This window comes from Papilio machaon, chromosome 27, assembly GCF_912999745.1.
Source record: "Papilio machaon chromosome 27, ilPapMach1.1, whole genome shotgun sequence".
Classification (NCBI taxonomy): domain Eukaryota; kingdom Metazoa; phylum Arthropoda; class Insecta; order Lepidoptera; family Papilionidae; genus Papilio; species Papilio machaon.
The window spans coordinates 940,449-961,003 of record NC_060012.1 but is presented as its reverse complement, the minus strand read 5'-3'; the positions used below and the strand labels follow the sequence as shown (position 1 = coordinate 961,003).

Sequence of the window (20,555 nt, the reverse complement as noted above, 5' to 3'; positions counted from 1 at the left end):
ATGTAATTCGAATAATTTTTGTTACACAGAAACATTTTATTTTATTCGTCACATTCCGTAAAACTTTTAATTGCATAAGAAAAAATTAAAGGCTCAAATGACAACGAAGGCCTTCGCCATTGACTGAGAATTACCGTTACCATGGCAACCATCTATTACTTTTTGTTTGCAATTTTTGTACCTTTCTCGTATATTTTTTTTTCTATTTACTCATCCTTAAGTTTAATGACGTTAAAATACATAGCTTACAGCTTATAGTAAGTATAGGGTTTTTTATTAAAAAAACAAGTTATTAAAAAATATGACGTGATTGCTAAGATTACGTTAGAAAGAAGCGTTGTTTATATAGATATAAAAGAATCTGTATCTATCTATATATATATAAAAGAAAGTTGTGTTAGTTACACTATTTTTAACTCAAGATCGGTCGAACTGATTTAGCTGAAAATTGATGGGGAGATAGCTTAGAACTAGGAGACGGACATAGGAACTTTTTTATCTTCTGTGCATTTTTTTTATTCCGCACGGACGGAGTCGCGGGTAAAAGCTAGTTAAGTATAGATATAAGTTTTCAGCCTTAACGTGAGAAAAGAAGGCTATGAACTTACAAGGAGAAGGGTAAGAAAAATTGACTCTTTCAAGAGTTAATTAACTTGACAACAGATTAGATAGTTATTATTAAAAGCCAACATCTGAAGGTAACACCTTCCTGTATTGCAAATAAAAACGGGGTCACATTCGTCAGCAATTTGCCTCGTGCGTTTGATTTGTTACGAAACAGTACAAAGATTAAGACATGACGTATCCTATGACCTCGAAATCTAGAATTGTGCGTGACTGAACACCTTTGAGAGTAATTAAAACAATAGTTTTCAATAATTATAATTCCTTAAGACTTATCCCTCGTTTACATTTGGCTAGCTAGCTAGTAAGCCAGTCGTACTTGAAATCAGTGCTGACATACAACTGGAATAATGTAAACATCCACTGAAGCCAGTAAGTCAGCCCAACAACTGGGATGACGTTCTACTTTTCATGCCAGTTCGGCCATTCTGCCGCAACTGGGTTAATGTAGATGGCATGTTAAGGCAGAAGTACGAATGAATATCACTTCACTTCTCAAAATTGGGTCAATCGTTTAATAATAATAATAATGTTTATTTGATTAAGATGACAAAGATAATTATTGTTATATTACTAGGGTTAGTCATAGAAGCCATTGCTTCAAAAGTAATGTTAGTAACAACAACAAAAAATAAAGCAAACAGTAACCGGAGATATGGTTATTCAGCGATGCTAGAATACGCTAGTCTACATTTATATGTATCCAGCGAGCCAGCATGTCTGACTGTCACGCATTCGGCGCAGTAAGGAGGCGCAGCGCTTTCACATGGCATCGAATCCATCTGTACGAGCTTCCGCGAACATGCCGGAGGCGCTGCAGTAACGCCGCAGCCCCATTAACACTCTGAACGTGTTGTTAATAGATTTTTACTTATATATATGTACATACAAATCAATATGACAACTGAGAAGTTAGGTGTTTATCGAGCGTATGTCGTCATCACGTCACATACGAGCGTCCCTCGAGTTCACTGCTTTTTGGGATACAATGTCAAAAAGATACTAAAATTTCAAATGAAAAGTAAGCAATCATTGTTATTTTAATTTTTCAGCTTTGAGAAAAATATTTTATTGCAAGAGTTTCTGCAGTGAAAACCAATAATATAAAAGGAAACAAGTTTCATTTCGACGTATTTATTCAAGCATTTTGAGCCTTAAAACATTTAATACATCTGGTTGACAATTGTTCATATAAAATAAATAATACAAATTACAAATAAATACATGAGGTTAACAGAAACTGCAGACAATTCATTGGATTTAAGTTATTCAAATTGAGTTCCCACTACCGAAACATGTATAAACTATAGCCTCTGTTCTTTCAAATAGAATGAAGAGGTCATATGTTATTATACATGTTTCGTTAGTAGAAACAATTACAAGCAACTATCTAACTTCTGCTCTCAGAATGTTAGGCATTATGTACACAAGGCAAACGTAAATCTTCTAAATCCGGTGAGTTTAGTTGCCAAGCGACTTACACAATGTCAGAAGTTCACAGCGCGCGTCGCCGACATTTCTGTCATCGGCAGACAGTCGCTCGCAACCTGTTTATCAATCGTAGACGACTTACGTTGCCTTGTATACTAAGCACCTTATCGTCATATAACATTATCTTCAAACTTTACTTATAACAACAAAAACTATCCGTTTTAACTTTAAATGGAAGGTTTCAAGTTGTTTTTTCGTTTTATACGATTTTTCAACGTAAAGTGAACAATGATGGAAACATATTCGTTTGTTAATAATCTGAGAAAGGTTGAATCCTTTTTAAGACTATTATTTTATTTCAAAATTATATTTCCAACAAAAATGGAAAATATTTGACGGTCACAATTTATAAAAGACATTTTTCTTATAATCTTTAGCTTTTAAAATAACACTAATTATAATAAATTACATTACGAAATTATTTTAAATTTAATTCCGTTTTTTTTTGTAGAAAAATTTAATTTTATCGATCCATACAATATCTTAAAAGAATTCCTCGAAATTTTTTTAACACAATTTTAATTCTAATCATGTTTATATTTATGTTACTAAATGAAGACTAAAAAAAACGTACAATGTATTTTTTTTTCTTTGTTTGTAAACAAAAAAGTAATGGGATTGAATGTGGATGGCTATAAAGTTAGAGGAAGACCAAAGAAAGTATGTATGGATTGTGTGAAAGAGGATGTGCGTAAGAAGGGGGTAAATTCAGATATGACGGCTGATAGAGATGTATGGAGAAGTACATACTGTGCCAACCCTCAATAGGGATAGGGGCAGGTTGATGATGTTTATATTCAGTTTAAAGTGTGCAGTATTTTTTTATATTTACCTGCAACATAATACACTTTACAAAAGAAAAAAGAATTCGAATGTTAAAAAAAAATTGTAAAAAGTGTTTTATTTTGTTTATGAAAATATTAAAAAATTATTTACCAGTCGTAGTAAAAAATGTGTATATATTTTGTCAACAAAATTACTTTCACCTTAATTTTACGTTATATTTCAAATTAATTTTGCTTTAAAAACTCTTTTTTTTTGCGAATAAAATTGATTTAAATAATACATCGTTGATATTAAACTTCGTTAATTTCAAGGAATTCGACCATTAAAAGAATCAGATTTTTTTTCATTATTTATGATTTAAAAAAAAAAAACTTTCGCATTTTTTCCACATTAACTTTAAATGTGTAAAAAAATTCACGTAATTTCTCTAAAAAAGAAATACCAAAAGGTTTTTGATTCAATTTTATACAAATATTAATTAAACATTTTATTACTTTTACATGATTTTTTTCTTTCATTTCTTTTATTTTAGGGTAGGTAATTTAAAGGCAATAAAACTACATATAATATAGACGATTACTTTTTTAATAATCCAATTTAATTGTGACGAAATCGTTAATTTCAAACTGATTTAATTTAATAAAATAATACGTTCAAACAAAAAATAATCATCAAGTGAATTCGTAAGACTGAATGATTTTATTATGAACGAATGACTCATACATTATTGAATGATTTAATTAATTCGTTTAAACTCAAAAATAGTTTGCTTTTCACTGTTGTTTTTAATAAACTTTTCTATTAAACTGTATCTGGTATTAATCCAAAATTAAGACACTATTAAGTTAAACACATATTTTAACCCTTTGACTGCTGATTGTTATTATTGATGTAAATTTGGTTATATATTTCATAATAAATATGATCACAACAATACTTTCTGTATAAATACTTCATTATTTTCTAGCTTTTACCCGCGACTCCGTCTGCGTGGAATAAAAAAAATGCACACAAGATAAAAAAGTTCCTATGTCCGTCTCCTAGTTCTAAGCTACCTCCACATCAATTTTCAGCTAAATCAGTTCGACCTACCTTGAGTTATAAATAGTGTAACTAACACCACTTTCTGACTATATATATAGATTAGTAAAGATGGCATTTCGTAATATTACGCATAATAATGTTTGAAAAAAACCATGATTTGGTAAAAATTCCTACCAGACGCTAGTCACGGTATAAAAAGGGTTAACGTATAAGATATTTTTTTATTTAAAACTTGTCGTAATATTATATATATATATAATTACAGTCTATTTTAGTTCCCTTTCCCTTATCTTACAAGGGAAGGATGGAAAAGGGAAGTAGATTTAACAGAGGAGGGAACGCATAAGATATTGTCTTTCTGTACGTCCTCCAGTGATTAAAGATAGGTAAGGTCTGCAATTGCAGATGAATTACTTCGCTAATTTAGCGAATTATGTGACTGTTTGTTTGTAATCTTACATTATAAAAAAAAATTCGATATATATCGCTGTGGCTTTGACATAAGATATTTAGCGTATTATATAAAATCTAAACTATATTATATAATAATAATTTAAGACGTTATAATGAAATGTTGACGGGATCTGAATTAATTTGGGAATTATTAAAAAAAAAAAGTTTATTTTACCTTGTTAGTTTAATGACCTTGACGAACAAGACTCCAGGAATCGTGCTGTCTGGAGAATTAGGACAAGGAAGGCCGACCCCAAATAATTGGGAAAAGGCATAGATATAGATAGATTTTAAAATGGGAAGAATATGGAAGTATATCGTAAATAGATGAATAAATCTAAGATATTATAGTTATTTAAAATAATAAAACTTGAGAGGTGTGTTGGGACACCCGGATGGAACGAAGTTCCTTTCAATTAATTAGTGAAGGAACCAATGTTTATTCTATGAATAAAAAACTTAAGTCTTCACAAGAAGTACATTTTATTTCTATGAATTTTCGTTATATATTGTCACGTCGTTGCCATGGTGATATAGCAAAAAGTGTCGTGACAACTTTTCGTAAGAATTTTTTCCGTCAAAAATATGATTTTCGTTATTTTATAAACTGACAGCAAAATTATGAAATCTGTAGACAACATTTTTTTTATGATTTAACTTAACATTTCTCTGGTTATTTTATTCATAGTTAGATAACAAAATGACGATATTTTATAATAATTTAATTGTTTGAAATATAATAAAATGGTAACAATTTAAATTTAATTGAAACTTAATATTTGACAAAATAGATATTTTCTGAAATATAGATAAAAATTACTTTAACATCTAAAGTCTTTCATACACAAGGAGATTTAAATCTTTAAAAAGCGATTGTTGGTGTTGTTTTTTGTAAATGTTTCGCAAGTGAAAACTCATATAATACATTGCTTAACGATTTTCTTTCACAAAACACGCGTAAATATGAAATTATTAAATTTTTCGTAAAAAAAAACCGACTCGAAGGACCATATTTTTTTTTTACTAACTATTCATAAAGAATATAGTATTTTTTATATTCAAAGGTATTGATACAATTATTTTTTAATATAAAATACTTTAGGCACTATTTTTTATTGCTTTTTAATACATTTTTTTATGAAGAAAATGAAAACTAGTCATTTCTATAAAAAAAGCTAAAATACTAGCAATTAGCATATTAAATGAATAGATATTTCAAAATGATAGACATTTCTCACTAGATAAGAAATATCCTTAATTTCTTACAAACTCAGTAACATATATCTAGATATAAAAAATCTAGACATAACATATAGGTTACCCTAGTTATTCAAGTCCCGTCAACACTTCAAATGTTATCACAAAATAATAAACAAAACTCATATAAGTCCGTGTCTTTTCTTGTATTCGTCTAAATTGAGAGACCTTTTTGGTCCAGTCTCTTTCACTTTACCAGTCACTTGCTTCGGTTGTGCACTCATTGATTCTGGAAAAACAATTTTTTTTAATATTAACATATAAAAAAATAAAAAAAAAACTATAAATTAAATAAAATATGGAATTTAAAAACCAAAAAAATTTATAAAAAAAAAATTGTTGGGTGTTCAATTACTGTAGCAATTACCCCAAAATTTAATTACTTGAAAAAAAAAATAATTAGTAAGTTTTTTTAATAAACTATAATTTAAATATAATTTACCAGTGAAATTAAATTAAAAAAATATATATTATTTTTTTAAATCTACATATAAAAGAAAAAAAAATTAAAATAATAAAATTTAGAAACGAAAATTTTTATAAAAAAAAACTTTTGGTGGGTGTTCAATTACTGGAGCAATTACCCCAAAATTTAAATACTTCAAAAAAAAATAGTTTTTATTTTTTTTATTAAACTATATTTTAAATATTATTAACCAATGAAATTAAATAAAAAAATGATAAATAATTAAGTCAATGTGAGTAGAAATATTAATAATAGGGTGAACGCGACACTTACTGGCCACAGGTAAGTCCAAGTCAATATTAATATCAAAGTCATGCAGAGAGTAGAGACTTGTGTTGTCTGACGAACTTGTCTTCTCACGTTTAGGTCTCTCTGGTTCGTTTTGTTGCTGGAAATATAAAAAAAAAATGCATAAAAAATGTGTATTTACAAAACATACGACTAATCTTTTCTAATGCAATAAAGTCAAAAATTACTAAAAGCTTTTTTTTAACACGATATAATAAATAAGCAAAAGAAACAATTGTTTAAGAACAAAAAAAAAAAAAGAAAAAAAATCTTTTTTAAATTAAGGAATTGCAAACATTTTTTTGATATTGCAAATAGAAGTAAGATCTTTGTACATTTTATTTTTTTTAAATTTTGTGTTTATCTGTATGGAGAATAAATGGCTTTATTACTATAAAAAAACCAACTCAAAAATAGTACTCGATTTTTTCAAAAAAAAAAAAAAACAGAAATTGAATTAGATTTTTTTTTTGAATAGCTATGCATGTTTTTTTATTAATATGTATATAGTATAACTTTAAATAAAAGATATAACTCACCATCATCAGTCTATCTCGCTCCTGTCTCTCCCTCTCCACTCTCTCCTCTTCCTCCCGCAGTCGCTGCTCCTCCATCGCAGCTTCTTCATTCCTCATCAACTCCTGTGGACAATATTAATTATTCCACCGCACTCAGAACTCTTAAATGGCTATTAAAAGCCCCTTAGTATAGATATAATATGATCACAACATCAAAAGGATAATTTTTTTTTACAATTACCATTGTTTTTTCATCAGTAATGTTGCCATTTTATAAAAATTGTTAAAATAAAGTGATAAAAAGAAAATAGAATGATAAATGAAGTCAATTCGTCAGATGCGGAGGTAAAATGCCTTTGCTTCGTGGATGTGGAGGTTAATGGAGGTGGAGGCGGAGGTCGAAAATAATTATTAACAAATAACAAGTAACAAGATTAAGAAGAAACCTCCATTATACTGCGAAAAAAAATACGGAGGTGGATGAGGATGTAAGATTTTATGCACAAGTTGCGGAGGCGGAGGTAACGTTCCGTTACAACCTTAAAAACAAGTATAGTTAATACCAAATAGCAATTTTTGAAAAAAATATTTTTCAAGAAATAGTTTTTTTTCGCCTTAATTAGTTATTTTTACATATCTAGATTTTTTTTAAATATTACCTGACTCCTTCCACCTTGATGTGATTTAAAGTTCATAACAGGTTTCGTATGCCGTCGTGTGAATGGATCATCTTGTTTTTTACCTTTGTTAGCTTTTACCTGAGAAAAAAATACATTTTTACTAGAAATAGAAAAAAAAAGTTGTACCCGTGTCTTAGCTGAATCTGAGAAAGGTAAGCGAAACCTCACTATAAGCGAGAGATTAGGTTCGGTCACAACGGACCTTCAAAAGCGAGAACTTTTAGTTAGAAACCTTTAAAAGCGAGAAAAATATCACAGACCATAGGACTCTCGCTTACCGAGGTTCAACTATAATTTGATGGATGTATGTTTACTACTACAAAAGTATTCAAATTTCCACTCGGACAAAGTTGTGGGAGTGAACTACATATTTACTTTTAACTAGTTCTTTTACCATACAGTTCAACCTTGATAAGCGAGAGTCCAAAAGAGCATGATATTTTCTCGCTTTTAGAGGTTTCTGTCATACTTAAGTTTCTCGCTGATGGAGGTTGTACATCAGGACCGAATTCTCTCTTATCCTGATTCGACTGTATTACTTACCTCTTCCATAATAGCTTTTTCAGCAGTTTCTACATTTAATTTTCTATTCCTATTGTTTATATAAGATATACTTTGTATGGAGGATGTTCTAGTTTTGTCCAATTGACTCGCTCTGTCTTCTAATTCTTGTATCTTTGCATTTAAATCCATAACTAATTCATCATCACCTCTGTAATAATAAAAATTATTAAATAAGTGTTATTTTGTATAAATTTGTATTATTACTAGCTTTCGCCTGCGACTCCGTCTGTGAGGAATTAAAAAAAAAATAAGTAGAATATGTATTCTTCGAGATTATGAACTACATCTATGCCAAATTTCATCAAGGTCCATTGAGCTGTTCCTGAGATTACCTTCTTCAAACATCCTTCCATCCATACATCCATCCATCCAACATTCGCATTTATTAGTATGATAATAAATCGTAAACAAATCTCTTTGTAACGTAGGATCTCAGTAATCACGGCATATTTTTTATTAAATATTTTGGCATTTTGTTTTGTAATAAAAAGCCTTGTATTTGAGATATGCTTTAGGTTAAATATTTTCACGCCATTTATATTAAGTTGTGAGTAAATTGAAAAAGAATTATGCGAGAAAGGGACAAAAATTGCAAGCCAATAGCAACAAAGATGGTTGCCATGGTAACGGTAAATGTCAGCCAATGGCGAAGTCTTTCGTTGTCATTTGAACATTTGAATTTTGACATATATAATAAAACAAAGTTTGTTTTTGTGTAACAAAAAAAAAATAGAATTTCATGCGGATAAAGTCGCACGAGAACAGCTAGTCTTACTAATATTATAAATGTGAATGTTTAAATGTATGTTTGTTTAAAGATATCTCCGGAACGGTTCAACGGATCTAGATTAAATTTGTCACAGATGTAGAACATAGTCTGAAAGAACACATAGGCTATTTATTAAGTTTTTTTTAAAGCTAGTACATAATAATAATCAAAAAAATGGATAGAATAAATATATATTTCATACCTCAATTGTGCAACGTCTCTTTCTTTCATTAATTGTGTCTTTTTCATCGCATAATTAGTTGGATGTGATCTGAATCTTTCTTTTTCTGCTACTATCTTTTCTATATCTTCTTCCTAAAAGTAAAAAAAAAAAAACCAAATTAAATAGATTTCTAATCTTAATTATAAAATTATACAATTTTCAAATTAAAAAATATAAATAATTGAAAAATTATTACAAAAAAAAAAAACTATGTCACATATCAATTTGTAAACTTCAAAATACTCGTAGCAAAATGAAAAACGAAAAAAATAAAATAAAAAAAAAGTTTTTTTTTTTTACAAAAAAATCCACCGTTAGTTTTTTAATACTTACTTAACCATTCCCTTATTAATTTCTTAAACCAAATCTATACTTATACCATTAATGATCGATTAACGTCTTTGAGATTGTTAAAATAAAAAAAAACTTACTTTAAATTCATACATAAGAGCTTCTTTAACTTGACTTATTTTATTCCTAACAAAGTCCATTGTTGGTGGTTTTTTGTTAGCGTCCTTTATAGCTTTGTACCATTTCACGAACTCATTATCTGTAAACTCCTAGTGGAAACGAGGATTAAATATATATTAAATCACATATATACTATATATCAAAATTAATAAATCTCGAGTTATATTCTGAATGTAATTAATTTCAGAACATTTAACATATTGTTAACTAGATTTGTCCGTGACTTTGTCTGCGTAAAATACTGTTTTCTGATAGCATTTTATTTAAGCTATTTAACTTAACTAATGTGTAATATATTGATGTATAAATGTAGATAAAAAATTTAGTGTTTTAGGGATTTTTTTAATTTTTTTTATTAATAAAACTACATCTACGGACACTTGGTCCGTACTCTTTTTTGTACAGTTTTTAATTATTTCTTTTTTTTGGTTTACACCAAATGGAAATCTTTAGTCTCTACCTACCCCTTTGGGTTATAGGTGTGAGTTTGTTGTAATTCACTTTAAAATTATTTAAAAAAATTACAACAAAACATATTAAATTTACAAAATATTCACGTAAATCTTCTATAAATCAATATAAACTTTCATCCCCTATTCAATATTGTTATTTTGCACCCTTAAAGGGTAAAATTATTACAAAAATTGAATTTCATATTTATTTATATCAAAATTAACACATTTAAAGATAAGTTTCAAACTTCTAACTGTAAAAATACTTCCATACAAATTTCCAATCCAACTTTCAATTATCTTACTAATATTATAAATACGAATATTTGGATGGATGGATGGATGTTAGAATGTATCTCCAAAACTACTCAACGGATCTTAATGAAATTTGGCATAAATGTAGAACATAATCTGAAAGAAAACATAACCTACTTATAAAGTTTTTTTACTTAATGTCGAGCAGACAAAGTCGCGGGCGATAGCAAGTATAAGCAATAATATTGGTTATTACAACTAAATATCACATGTCAATTGTATGTTATTATAACAGATATAAAGCAAATTACCTGATTACTGACAAATTCCAATCTGAAAACTCTATCTTGTGTCCCGTGACGTAACTTTAAACCTTTGTTAGTTCTTGTATTACCCAAATTGTATACTTTAGCTGTTTCGTATACATCTATTATTTCTGCCACCTGTATACAAAATACAAAAGCTAATTAAAAACAAAAAAACTACAGACAATCTATTTTTTTTGTATTCAGATGTATACATCGTTCTCTTTTACTCCATCCATTCTGTAATATCTTTTATCTCACTCATGTAACAAAATGATGCTTAATTTTATTTTTGCACCATCATTTTTTCATCAAACATAATTCAATTTAATTAGAAATAATTTAATAAATTAAAGGTGAATTTCCACTGTTGTAAAACTATATAAAAATTCAATTTCATACGATTTACAAAAATATATAGATAACATCTAAGGTCTAATTTTAGTCTACGTTCTCTTCCTACACTTTTCTTATAAGGAAAGGATGGAAAGGATAAATTTGACGGAGGAGTGGACGCTTAGGAAGAGGATATATCCTTTTCCTGTGCGTCTCCTCCTCTGTCGATTAAAGGTAGGCAACGAATCTACAATTTTAGTTGTCTATGGACAGCGGTCGCTTCGCTGTTTAAGCGAATTCAGGTGACCGCTTGCTTGTTTGCCACCTTGATATAAAAAAAATCTTCTTATAAGAATAATATAAATAAATATTTAAAAAAATGCATTATAACTCACCCTGTATACAGGATTTCCGTTGTTATTACCGATACCAATACGTACAAAACATCCTGTGACAACGCGAGCGAAGAATGGCAAATGTACTAGTCTTTCTAACTTAAACCTGGAAGAAAAGGTAAATATTAACTATTTAATAACTAGCCTTTACCCGCGACTTCGTCCGCGTGGAATAAAAAAAATGCACACAAGATAAAAAAGTTCCGATGTCCGTCTCCTAGTTCTAAGTTACCTCCCCATCAATTTTCAGCTAAATCAGTTCGACCGATCTTGAGTTATAAATAGTGTAACTAACACCACTTTCTGACTATATATATATATAGATTTATTATAATTAAAATAAAATACATTCAAACCTCTATAAGCGAGAAAAATATAGCAGTACTTTGAATTCTCCATCATACAGGTTCGACTTTAACATCGATTTTACACATTACACGTTACAATATTTAACATTTTCAGTCATTTTAAGAAAATTATGTCATAAAATAAAGTGGCATTGTAAAATAATTGCAACAAATTTCATATAACATTTAGAAAAAGTGTTTTGATAGAAATAATTTAGAAATTTCAGCGACAAATCTTTTGATTTCAAAGAAATATACAGTCAAGGACATTTATATCCTACCCATATGTCAATTAGATAGAAAACTTATAATAAAATCTATCATAAGCATAAGTGGAAAGCGAATTAAATTCTTTGTCTATAAATAACAATATTACCTGCTTAACCTAAGTTTGTTGATCTGATCTCTTGTATCCGCGTACTTCACTTCCACTTCCTCTCTCTTCTTCTCTTCTTCCTCACCACCTGATGAAGAAGAACTAGTGGAGCTGCGACGACCTGGAACAGATAATAAAACATATCATAACGCATGTTTATAATAAATATGTGAACTTTGATAAGCGAGAGTCCAAAGAACTGCGATATTTTTCTCGCTTATAGAGGTTTCTCTCATACCCGAGTTTCTCGCTTATAAAGGTTTCTCTCATACCCGAGTTTCTCGCTTATAGAGGTTTCTCTCATACCCGAGTTTCTCGCTTATAAAGGTTTCTCTCATACCCAACTTTCTCGCTTATAGAGGTTTCTCTCATACCCAACTTTCTCGCTTATAGAGGTTTCTCTCATACCCGACTTTCTCGCTTATAGAGGTTTCTCATACCCGAGTTTCTCGCTTACAGAGGTTTCTCTCATACCCGAGTTTCTCGCTTATAAAGGTTTCTCTCATACCCGAGTTTCTCGCTTATAGAGGTTTCTCTCATACCCGACTTTCTCGCTTATAGAGGTTTCTCTCATACCCGACTTTCTCGCTTATAGAGGTTTCTCATACCCGAGTTTCTCGCTTACAGAGGTTTCTCCCATACCCGAGTTTCTCGCTTATAAAGGTTTCTCTCATACCCGAGTTTCTCGCTATAGAGGTTTCTCTCATACCCGAGTTTCTCGCTTATAAAGGTTTCTCTCATACCCGAGTTTCTCGCTTATAGAGGTTTCTCTCATACCCGAGTTTCTCGCTTTTAAAGGTTTCTCTCATACCCGAGTTTCTCGCTTATAGAGGTTTCTCTCATACCCGAGTTTCTCGCTTATAAAGGTTTCTCTCATACCCGAGTTTCTCGCTTATAAAGGTTTCTCTCATACCCGAGTTTCTCGCTTATAAAGGTTTCTCTCATACCCGAGTTTCTCGCTTATAGAGGTTTCTCTCAGACCCGAGTTTTCTCGCTTATAGAGGTTTCTTTCATCCCCGACTTTCTCGCTTATACAGTTTCTCTTTTACTCGACTTTCTCGCTTATAGAGGTTTCTCTCATAACCGAATTTCTCGCTTATAGAGGTTTCTCTCATACCCGAGTTTTCTCGCTTTTGGAGGTCGTCTTCCGGGACCGGGCAATGACTCTCGCTTATCAAGGTTTCACTGTCATCGTTTAGTCTCTGTTTTATTATCATCATCAATCTGCCCTTATCCCTATGTAGGGTCGGCACAGTATGTACTACTCCTCCATACATCTCTATCAGCCGTCATATCTGAATTTACCCCCTTCTTACGTATATCCTCTTTCACACAATCCATACATACTTTCTTTTTTCTTCCTCTACTTAAGCCTACATTCAATCTTGTAATTTTTTTGTATTTAACATTAAAACATAATAAAAGATAAACTTACCCTGTGACTTGTTATCTTCAGAATCAGAGCCGGAGTCATCAGAATATATATCTGATGCCTTTAATTTGACACTCTGTTTACTTGTACCTCCTATGATCTCCGCATCTGCGTCCTGGAGGGTGAAAGGTGATAGATGCATTATCACACATCTCTTCCCCTGACAAAACCACTTCCCCTTCCCACTATGGTTGCCGGAGACCAAATTATAATATTTTACCCAAGAAACTTCTAAGGAAGTAGATTATAAGGTATAATAAAGGGATATATCTTTTTTCAGTCTTCTTCGTATAATAAAATGAAAAGGAAAGCATCTGAAAACTTCTATTCCTAGATATCTATGGGCAGAGGTCAGTCAAATTTCCTAATTTTATTTGAAAATAGCAAAAAAAATATTTCTATGTCCGTCTCATCAGTGGTGATACTTACATCATCATCATCCTTGTCTTTTTCCTGCTCCATTCTCTTCCTCTGCTTGTGCTCAGTGCGAGTTGCCTTGGCGTCTCTCTGAGCGCGTAACGCCGCCATCGCGTTCTGTCGCCTGTCGTCCACATTCCTCTTCCTGCCTTCAGACTTCGCACCGAACAGGGGAGAAGTCGAGCGAGAAGCGTCTGAAAGGAAAAAAATATACTAGTAAAATCTAACTCAGGGATTGCCAAAGTGGTCGATAACTTAAATGTTGGAATATAAGCGTAACCCTATAGTGGCAACACTAACGGAATGTCACTTCCTCTTCCGTAATGGCCGTCTAACGTATCACGCGCATCTCCTTGTGTTAATTCTGTAATTACTTTCAATATACTTTAATTCATAACTAAAAGTATTTTATTTAACCAACAACATTAAAGCATTGCTAATAATCACTCTGTCTTCTTCTATTGACCTAAGTCAGAATCTATATATATAGTCAGAAAGTCGTGTTAGTTACACTATTTATAACTCAAGATAGGTCGAACTGATTTAGCTGAAAATTGATGGGGAGGTAGCTTAGAACTAGGAGACGGACATAGGAACTTTATCTTGTGTGCATTTTATTTATTCCACGCGGACGAAGTCGCGGGTAAAAGCTAGTTAATAATAATAACAATAATTGATTTTAAAAGTAGATAATTTAGCCATGGGGGGGGGGGTCTGTGGAAACGGTTCATTTTGGAAAAGGGGATCACTTGTTTATAGTTTGGTGATCCCTGATCTAACTAAACCGACATTTAGGCGTGAACTGGAAGTAATTCCGGGTTTTGTTAGATCAGTGTACATTCCGGAGGCCTAATTTTAGTCATCTTTCCCTTTCCCACACTTTTCTTATAAAAAATGGATAGGAAAAAGACGATTAGACAGAGGAGAGTCATAGAAAGGGGAAACATTCCCTTTCTGTGCATTCTTTCCTTCATTAATTAATGATAATCAACGCATCTGTAATTGTGGATGTCTATGGGCAGTAGTTGATTCGCCATTTCGCCGAATTCAAGTGACCGAAAGCTTGGTTATCATATTTAATTGTAATTTTCAAATAGTAATAATATAATTAATTAAACTTTGTAAGATAAATTGAAAATATCCATACAATCCTGTAATCCAAATATTCAAATTGGACACATTCTAGTTTTGAAAGTAAATTAAAAACAAAACGCCCGATTTGAGACAAACATTATTCTGATTATCAAAGAGAGAAACCATAGACATAGTTAACGCTGTTATTTAAAAAAAAAAAAATTTTTTTTTAATTGGAAGGGTCAAATTCATTACCTAAATTTCCCCGCTGAAAATAAAGTTTTTTTTATAATATTCCAGTAAGACATTTTTAAAGGGGCTCACCATTATCTTTCTGATCATCCAATATTTCTCCGGGACTCTGTTGCATACTTTCGTTTTCCTTCTCAATTTCCTTCGGTTGTTCCGATTCAGATTCTAAAAATACAACAAAAGATAAAAAAAATCTGCTTATATCTAAAAATAAAGTCCCAAGCAAAAAAAAAAAAAAAATTATAACTAAAAAATCAAAGTTAGAAAAAAATAACATCTTATTAGGAATTGTCAAATATTTTTATATTTTGAATTTCTTATTAAATCAAAGATTCTATGAGATATATAAATTCTACTATATTTCCCTTATTCAAATTCCCAAACTCTTACCTCTCCTCTCGACTCTGTCCATTCTCTCTCTCTCTTCTGGCGGTCTCTCACTCTCTCTCGGGGCTTCTCTCTTCTGTGCTCGTCTCCTCCGTCGTGCGTCTCTCCTCCGAGCTAACTCTCCGGGGGAAGCTCCGCGCTCCGCCGCAGTACGTTTTGCGAGACGAAGCTTACGTTCTATTTCCCATCTGGAGTAAGTTTTATCAGAGAAGAAAATAAAATCACACTCAAAGTTGTTAATTGATAATTAAGGGAGAACCATAGTTTTTTTTTTATATCATAAGGTGGCAAATGAGCAAATGGCCACCTGAATTCTTCTAAATAGGCGACAGTTGCCCATAGACATCTGCAAATGCAGATGCGTTGCCTACCTTTAATCAACGGAGAAGAGGACGCACAGTTAGAGGTTACATTAAAAATGTACCTCCTATCTCTAATTATATTTCTAATATAACATCTCTTACCTTGTCTTCATTAGATCTCTTCTCTCGATACGTTTGAATATCTCCTGTTCCCTCTCCTTCTCTGACATGGCTGCAAGTCTCGCTCTATCTTCTTCATCACCCATTAAATTTTCATCATAACTGAAAGAAATTTATAGTTAAAATTTACATTTTTAATTTATTTTATTTGTAATTAACAGATGTATTACAAGTAACATGTTTGATAAATAATTATAAACTGTTTTAAATTAAGATAAATAAATTGGAAAGTATTCTTAGAGTACATATTAAATTATGGGTTATTTACATCATCATCTCACTATAAGTGACTGAGGGGCTCGGAGCCTACCCTAAGTTAAGGTTGACTAGGCAATAGTCAACCACGCTTGCCCAGTGCGGGTTGACTTCACACATATCTTTGAATTTCTTCTCAGATATGTGCAGCATCACCTTTTTCCTTCATTGTAAGAACGTCGGATAAATGTACATATGTAAATCGAAAATGGAAAAACACATTAGTACATGGATTAGAACTTAGGACCTGCAGATCACAAGTCAAGTGCTTAAAACCTTGAGCCACGGACACATCATATGTTTTTTTTAGCATATGAAAATTAGTTACATTAAAAGTGTTAGGTCTTTCATACAAAGCAACATAAATATTTGAAACTAATATTGTATGGTTCTGTCGTGAGAATCGCGTTGCCTGCTCCATACAACGTTGAATCGTCGACGTAAGTCGTCTATCCAGTCAGTACAGACATACCGACTACATTTTTTTTATATCATAAGGTGACCCGATTACACCTAAATAGCGAAACGACCGCTGCCTATAGACATCAGTAATTGTTGATGCATTATCTACCATTAATCGACGAAGGAGGAGACAAACAGAAAGAGGATATATCCTCTTCCTGTGCATCCCCTCCTCTGTCAAATCTGTGGACTCATTAGACCTCCGGCACCACAATTATCATACTGTAGGTGGAATTACTTCCACTTGACGCCTGTCTTCTGAGGTCGTGGTATTTCACCGGTCAAAGCCCTTTCGTGCACCCAATAAATATTGTTGTTGCAAAATCTAATACTGTTTTACTCTAATTTATTTTACATATCAACTTATAGATTTACTCCGCCATCTTGAAAATTGAAACTTTTCTGACGAGAATATTAACAAACATGTCGCTAGCGACTGTCTTTGACATTGACAGATATAAAAGTCGTCAACTCGCGTTGTGTACGAACTTATTACATATAAGTTATATAACATTGTATTATGTAAGTCGTTTAATGACTAAGATCTCTGTATTTTGAAGATTTAAATCTCCTTGTGTACGAATGGCCTTAAGCTAGTACTTAGACAAAGTAGACAGATTAATAAACTGTCTCACCCATCATCAAATTCTTCTTCGGAATCTATTGAATCATTGTCTGACGAATGGGATGATACTTCACCTGCAAATAAATACAATAATGAGAAAAAAAATATTCAACTAACAAACTAGTGACTAACTTTATGAATTGACATTTCATAAACTAATAGCTTTTTACGAATAAAAAAAACAACATAAAAGTAGCCTATGTGTTCTTCCAGATTATGTTCTACACCTGTGACAAATTTCATCAAGATCTGTTAAGCCATTCCGGAGATACCTTCAAACATTCATCCATTTAAACCAGTGATTGTCAAATTTATTTCTTTCACCGTCCCCTTTGAAAATCAATTATATTTCAGAGCCCCTTAATTTTTATTCAGCCCTAAAACTTAAAAACCACAATTTCATAACTTTAATTAATTTCAATGCCCCCCATTTTGGGCCCCTTATCACCCCCTCCCAGGTTTAAAACGCCCCCAAGGGGGCGTTATCGCCCACTTTGGGAAAGATTGATCTAAACATTTATAACATTAGTTAGAAGTAAAACTAGCTGAGCCCGCGACTTCGCCCACGTAATTACTTTGCTAATTATTTTACTTAAAAATTAAAAAATATTACAATAAAACTTTCACATAAACCTTATATAATCCCATACAAACTTTCATCCCCTATCTAATTTTGCTTCACAATTTGCATTCATTTTCTAATACGACTAAGGAAATTATAAAATGCCAAGGTTCTCGATTGTAATAATATAATTTGTCTAAATAATTAAAAAAAAAATCATAACCTACCTTCTTCAGGTTCACTGTATGTATCTTTTTTCTTGACTGAACCAACACTGTCTATACTCTTTCTGGTTTCTGCCATTTTCTGTTCCGGTTTCTTTTTAACTTCATCCGTATGATCTGACGAGGACTTCCTGGCAGGTCTCGGTGGGTCTTTCTTCTTGGATGTATCACTTCCTGCATCACTTTCCGATTCTGAGTTTGACGATGAAGAGGATTTGCCTGAAAGTTAGACTTAGCTTTTGTTAAACATATTAATGTGTTCACTGCCCCTACGCTTTTGAAATGAGTAAATCAGCTCTAAACCGGTTCCACATTCAAGTCTCAATGACTTGTATCGTTGAGCTACAGCTCAACAACTAAGTCAACAGCTCACGGCTCTTCTCCATTTATAATAATGATATAGACCAACAAGCCACAAGCTGCCTTGAGCTCAAAACGCAAAACATAAATCTGTTGGTACAAATTAAGCTGAGCTGTGAGCTGATTCAATGATCGGTTTCATATAATATGTTTTATTTATTTATTTTATTTAAACTTTGTACATACACATATAATTTTTGAGACATTACATAAGAAATGCTAAGTATTGTACTGGAGAGCTTAACTCTAAAAGAGTTCTCTTACAGCTTACCATAACATAGAGAGAGGTTGTTTAATGGGTAATAAGTAAATGTGTGTACAAGTCGTCACAAATAATAATTGTCTTAAATATGTGAACCACAAGCTTAAATTTAGTTACCCATGAATATGAATTTGCCACGCAGGATGGTGACAACAAAGTCTATATTTATTATAGTCTCGCTTTTGTCAGATTTCAATTTATCCTACTTTGTGTTCCACCATTTTTAAGGAAAGGGAATGAGAAGATGGAATTATTAAGGCAACAAAACGTGAAAAGAAATTATCCTTTTACCACATGCCCTCACATGTTAATTGGTCACTAAAGATCTCAAAGTGTAGTTTCTGTACTAAAATTACAGTAAGGAAGACCACTTAACAAGTGTTGCAATTGGTCCGTTTTTTTTAAATGTTTATTAGTTACCATCTTTTTTGTCATCATCGTCCCAATCAGACTCACTATCTGATGATTTGTTGTTTGATTTTGATGGTGGTGGTGATTCTCCTGGTTTCTTTTTTTTCTTTGCTAAGTTTAGGAATTGCTGGAACAATAATATCTATGGTCAGAGCTTACCACCAAATATTACATAATAGACAATAGCAAAAATTGTCTTTGATTTATTAAGTTTGAAAAAGAGATTACATTATTTTTTATTAATAAATTATAAAAAAAATAACATCACCTTGTACAAATAATGTGATATCACAAATTAATCATTATTTTTGAACAAGTTAATTAATCTAGTGAAAAATGAATATTTTGTCTATGACCTTTCTTTTTGTATAATTTCCTAAAGAAAGTAATGAACTCAATAAATTTAAAAAGAAAAGATTAGGTAACGCGATGTTCGTTATTATGTTTGAATTGAATCCATTTGATAAAAAACGAATACGTTATAGCTAAAAACATTTGGATTTATGTTATGTATTTTGTAACGTTTTGGGACCCAAAACGTGGTGAAATGTAATAGAATTTTACGTTAATAAGTTTGGAAAGTAGCTTTCTTCGAATTTTGCATGAGTCACAGCCAAAGTGGCCATTACAAAACCAAGCTTTATAGAAAAACATCGTGACAATAGTCAAAACGTAAAATTGTTTTTACAAGTAAAAACACACTGTTTTCTTTAATATCTGAGGCAATTGCGCACTAAGCGTAATTATAGCATCGTGCTATTGATCTTGGCCTAAATACGCAGGTGAAATAGAATAGGAATGTCTTCAAAAAGCTGTCTTTTAAACAACCTATAACCTAGGAATTGTTTAACGGATATTACTTACCGAGTCTAAGTCTGAGCAATCGCTGCTTGAATCTGAATCGATCAATGGCTTATTCTTCCTTTTAGCCATTTGTGAGCACTATATCTAGAAAGAACGACACAAGATTTTTTCTTTACGCTACGAAGTTACCCGTCAATCGCTACACACAAAATGTTTTTTTTACAATCATTGAGAGAATATCGCATTCTTGAAATTTCAGTTCGGATATTCATCCTAAGTTTGGGTTCACAAAAAATTTACATGGTAAAATTTTTGATGCGATAATTAATTTCAAAGAAGTTTTCAATTACCGTTTTGAATATATGTAAAATTTAAATACTACGGCTAAAAGTTTTAGCGATGAAAATTTGGCATTTTATATTCTGTGGCATGTGGCTTTCTTCTGT

At 31.5% G+C, this 20,555-nt stretch overlaps 1 protein-coding gene across 1 annotated transcript; it reads right to left on the bottom strand.

Moving 5' to 3' along the window:
• Window positions 1-5,700: 5,700 nt before the first annotated feature.
• LOC106711804 (RNA polymerase-associated protein Rtf1) lies at window positions 5,701-20,334 on the bottom strand. Its single transcript, XM_045684624.1, has 19 exons — window positions 20,170-20,334; window positions 19,315-19,432; window positions 18,276-18,491; window positions 17,497-17,560; window positions 16,127-16,246; window positions 15,666-15,850; window positions 15,348-15,440; window positions 13,962-14,143; window positions 13,536-13,647; window positions 12,101-12,221; window positions 11,378-11,483; window positions 10,653-10,784; window positions 9,595-9,723; window positions 9,143-9,255; window positions 8,151-8,319; window positions 7,587-7,685; window positions 6,949-7,050; window positions 6,395-6,509; window positions 5,701-5,884 (listed from the first exon to the last, which is right to left on the bottom strand). Exons 1-19 carry the CDS (start codon window positions 20,236-20,238, stop codon window positions 5,778-5,780), a joined length of 2,352 nt encoding a protein of 783 aa, XP_045540580.1. The 5' UTR covers window positions 20,239-20,334; the 3' UTR covers window positions 5,701-5,777.
• Window positions 20,335-20,555: the final 221 nt, after the last annotated feature.

Bases quoted from the DNA above. Each gene is read 5' to 3' on its own strand.
- LOC106711804 (XM_045684624.1), bottom strand. From the start codon at position 20,238: ATGGCTAAAAGGAAGAATAAGCCATTGATCGATTCAGATTCAAGCAGC. The intron at 10,785-11,377 runs GTGAGTTATAAT...TTTTGTATACAG, and splicing joins ACGGAAATCCTGTATACAGG to GTGGCAGAAATAATAGATGT. The intron at 9,256-9,594 runs GTAAGTTTTTTT...TTTTACTTTTAG, and splicing joins CTCTTATGTATGAATTTAAA to GAAGAAGATATAGAAAAGAT.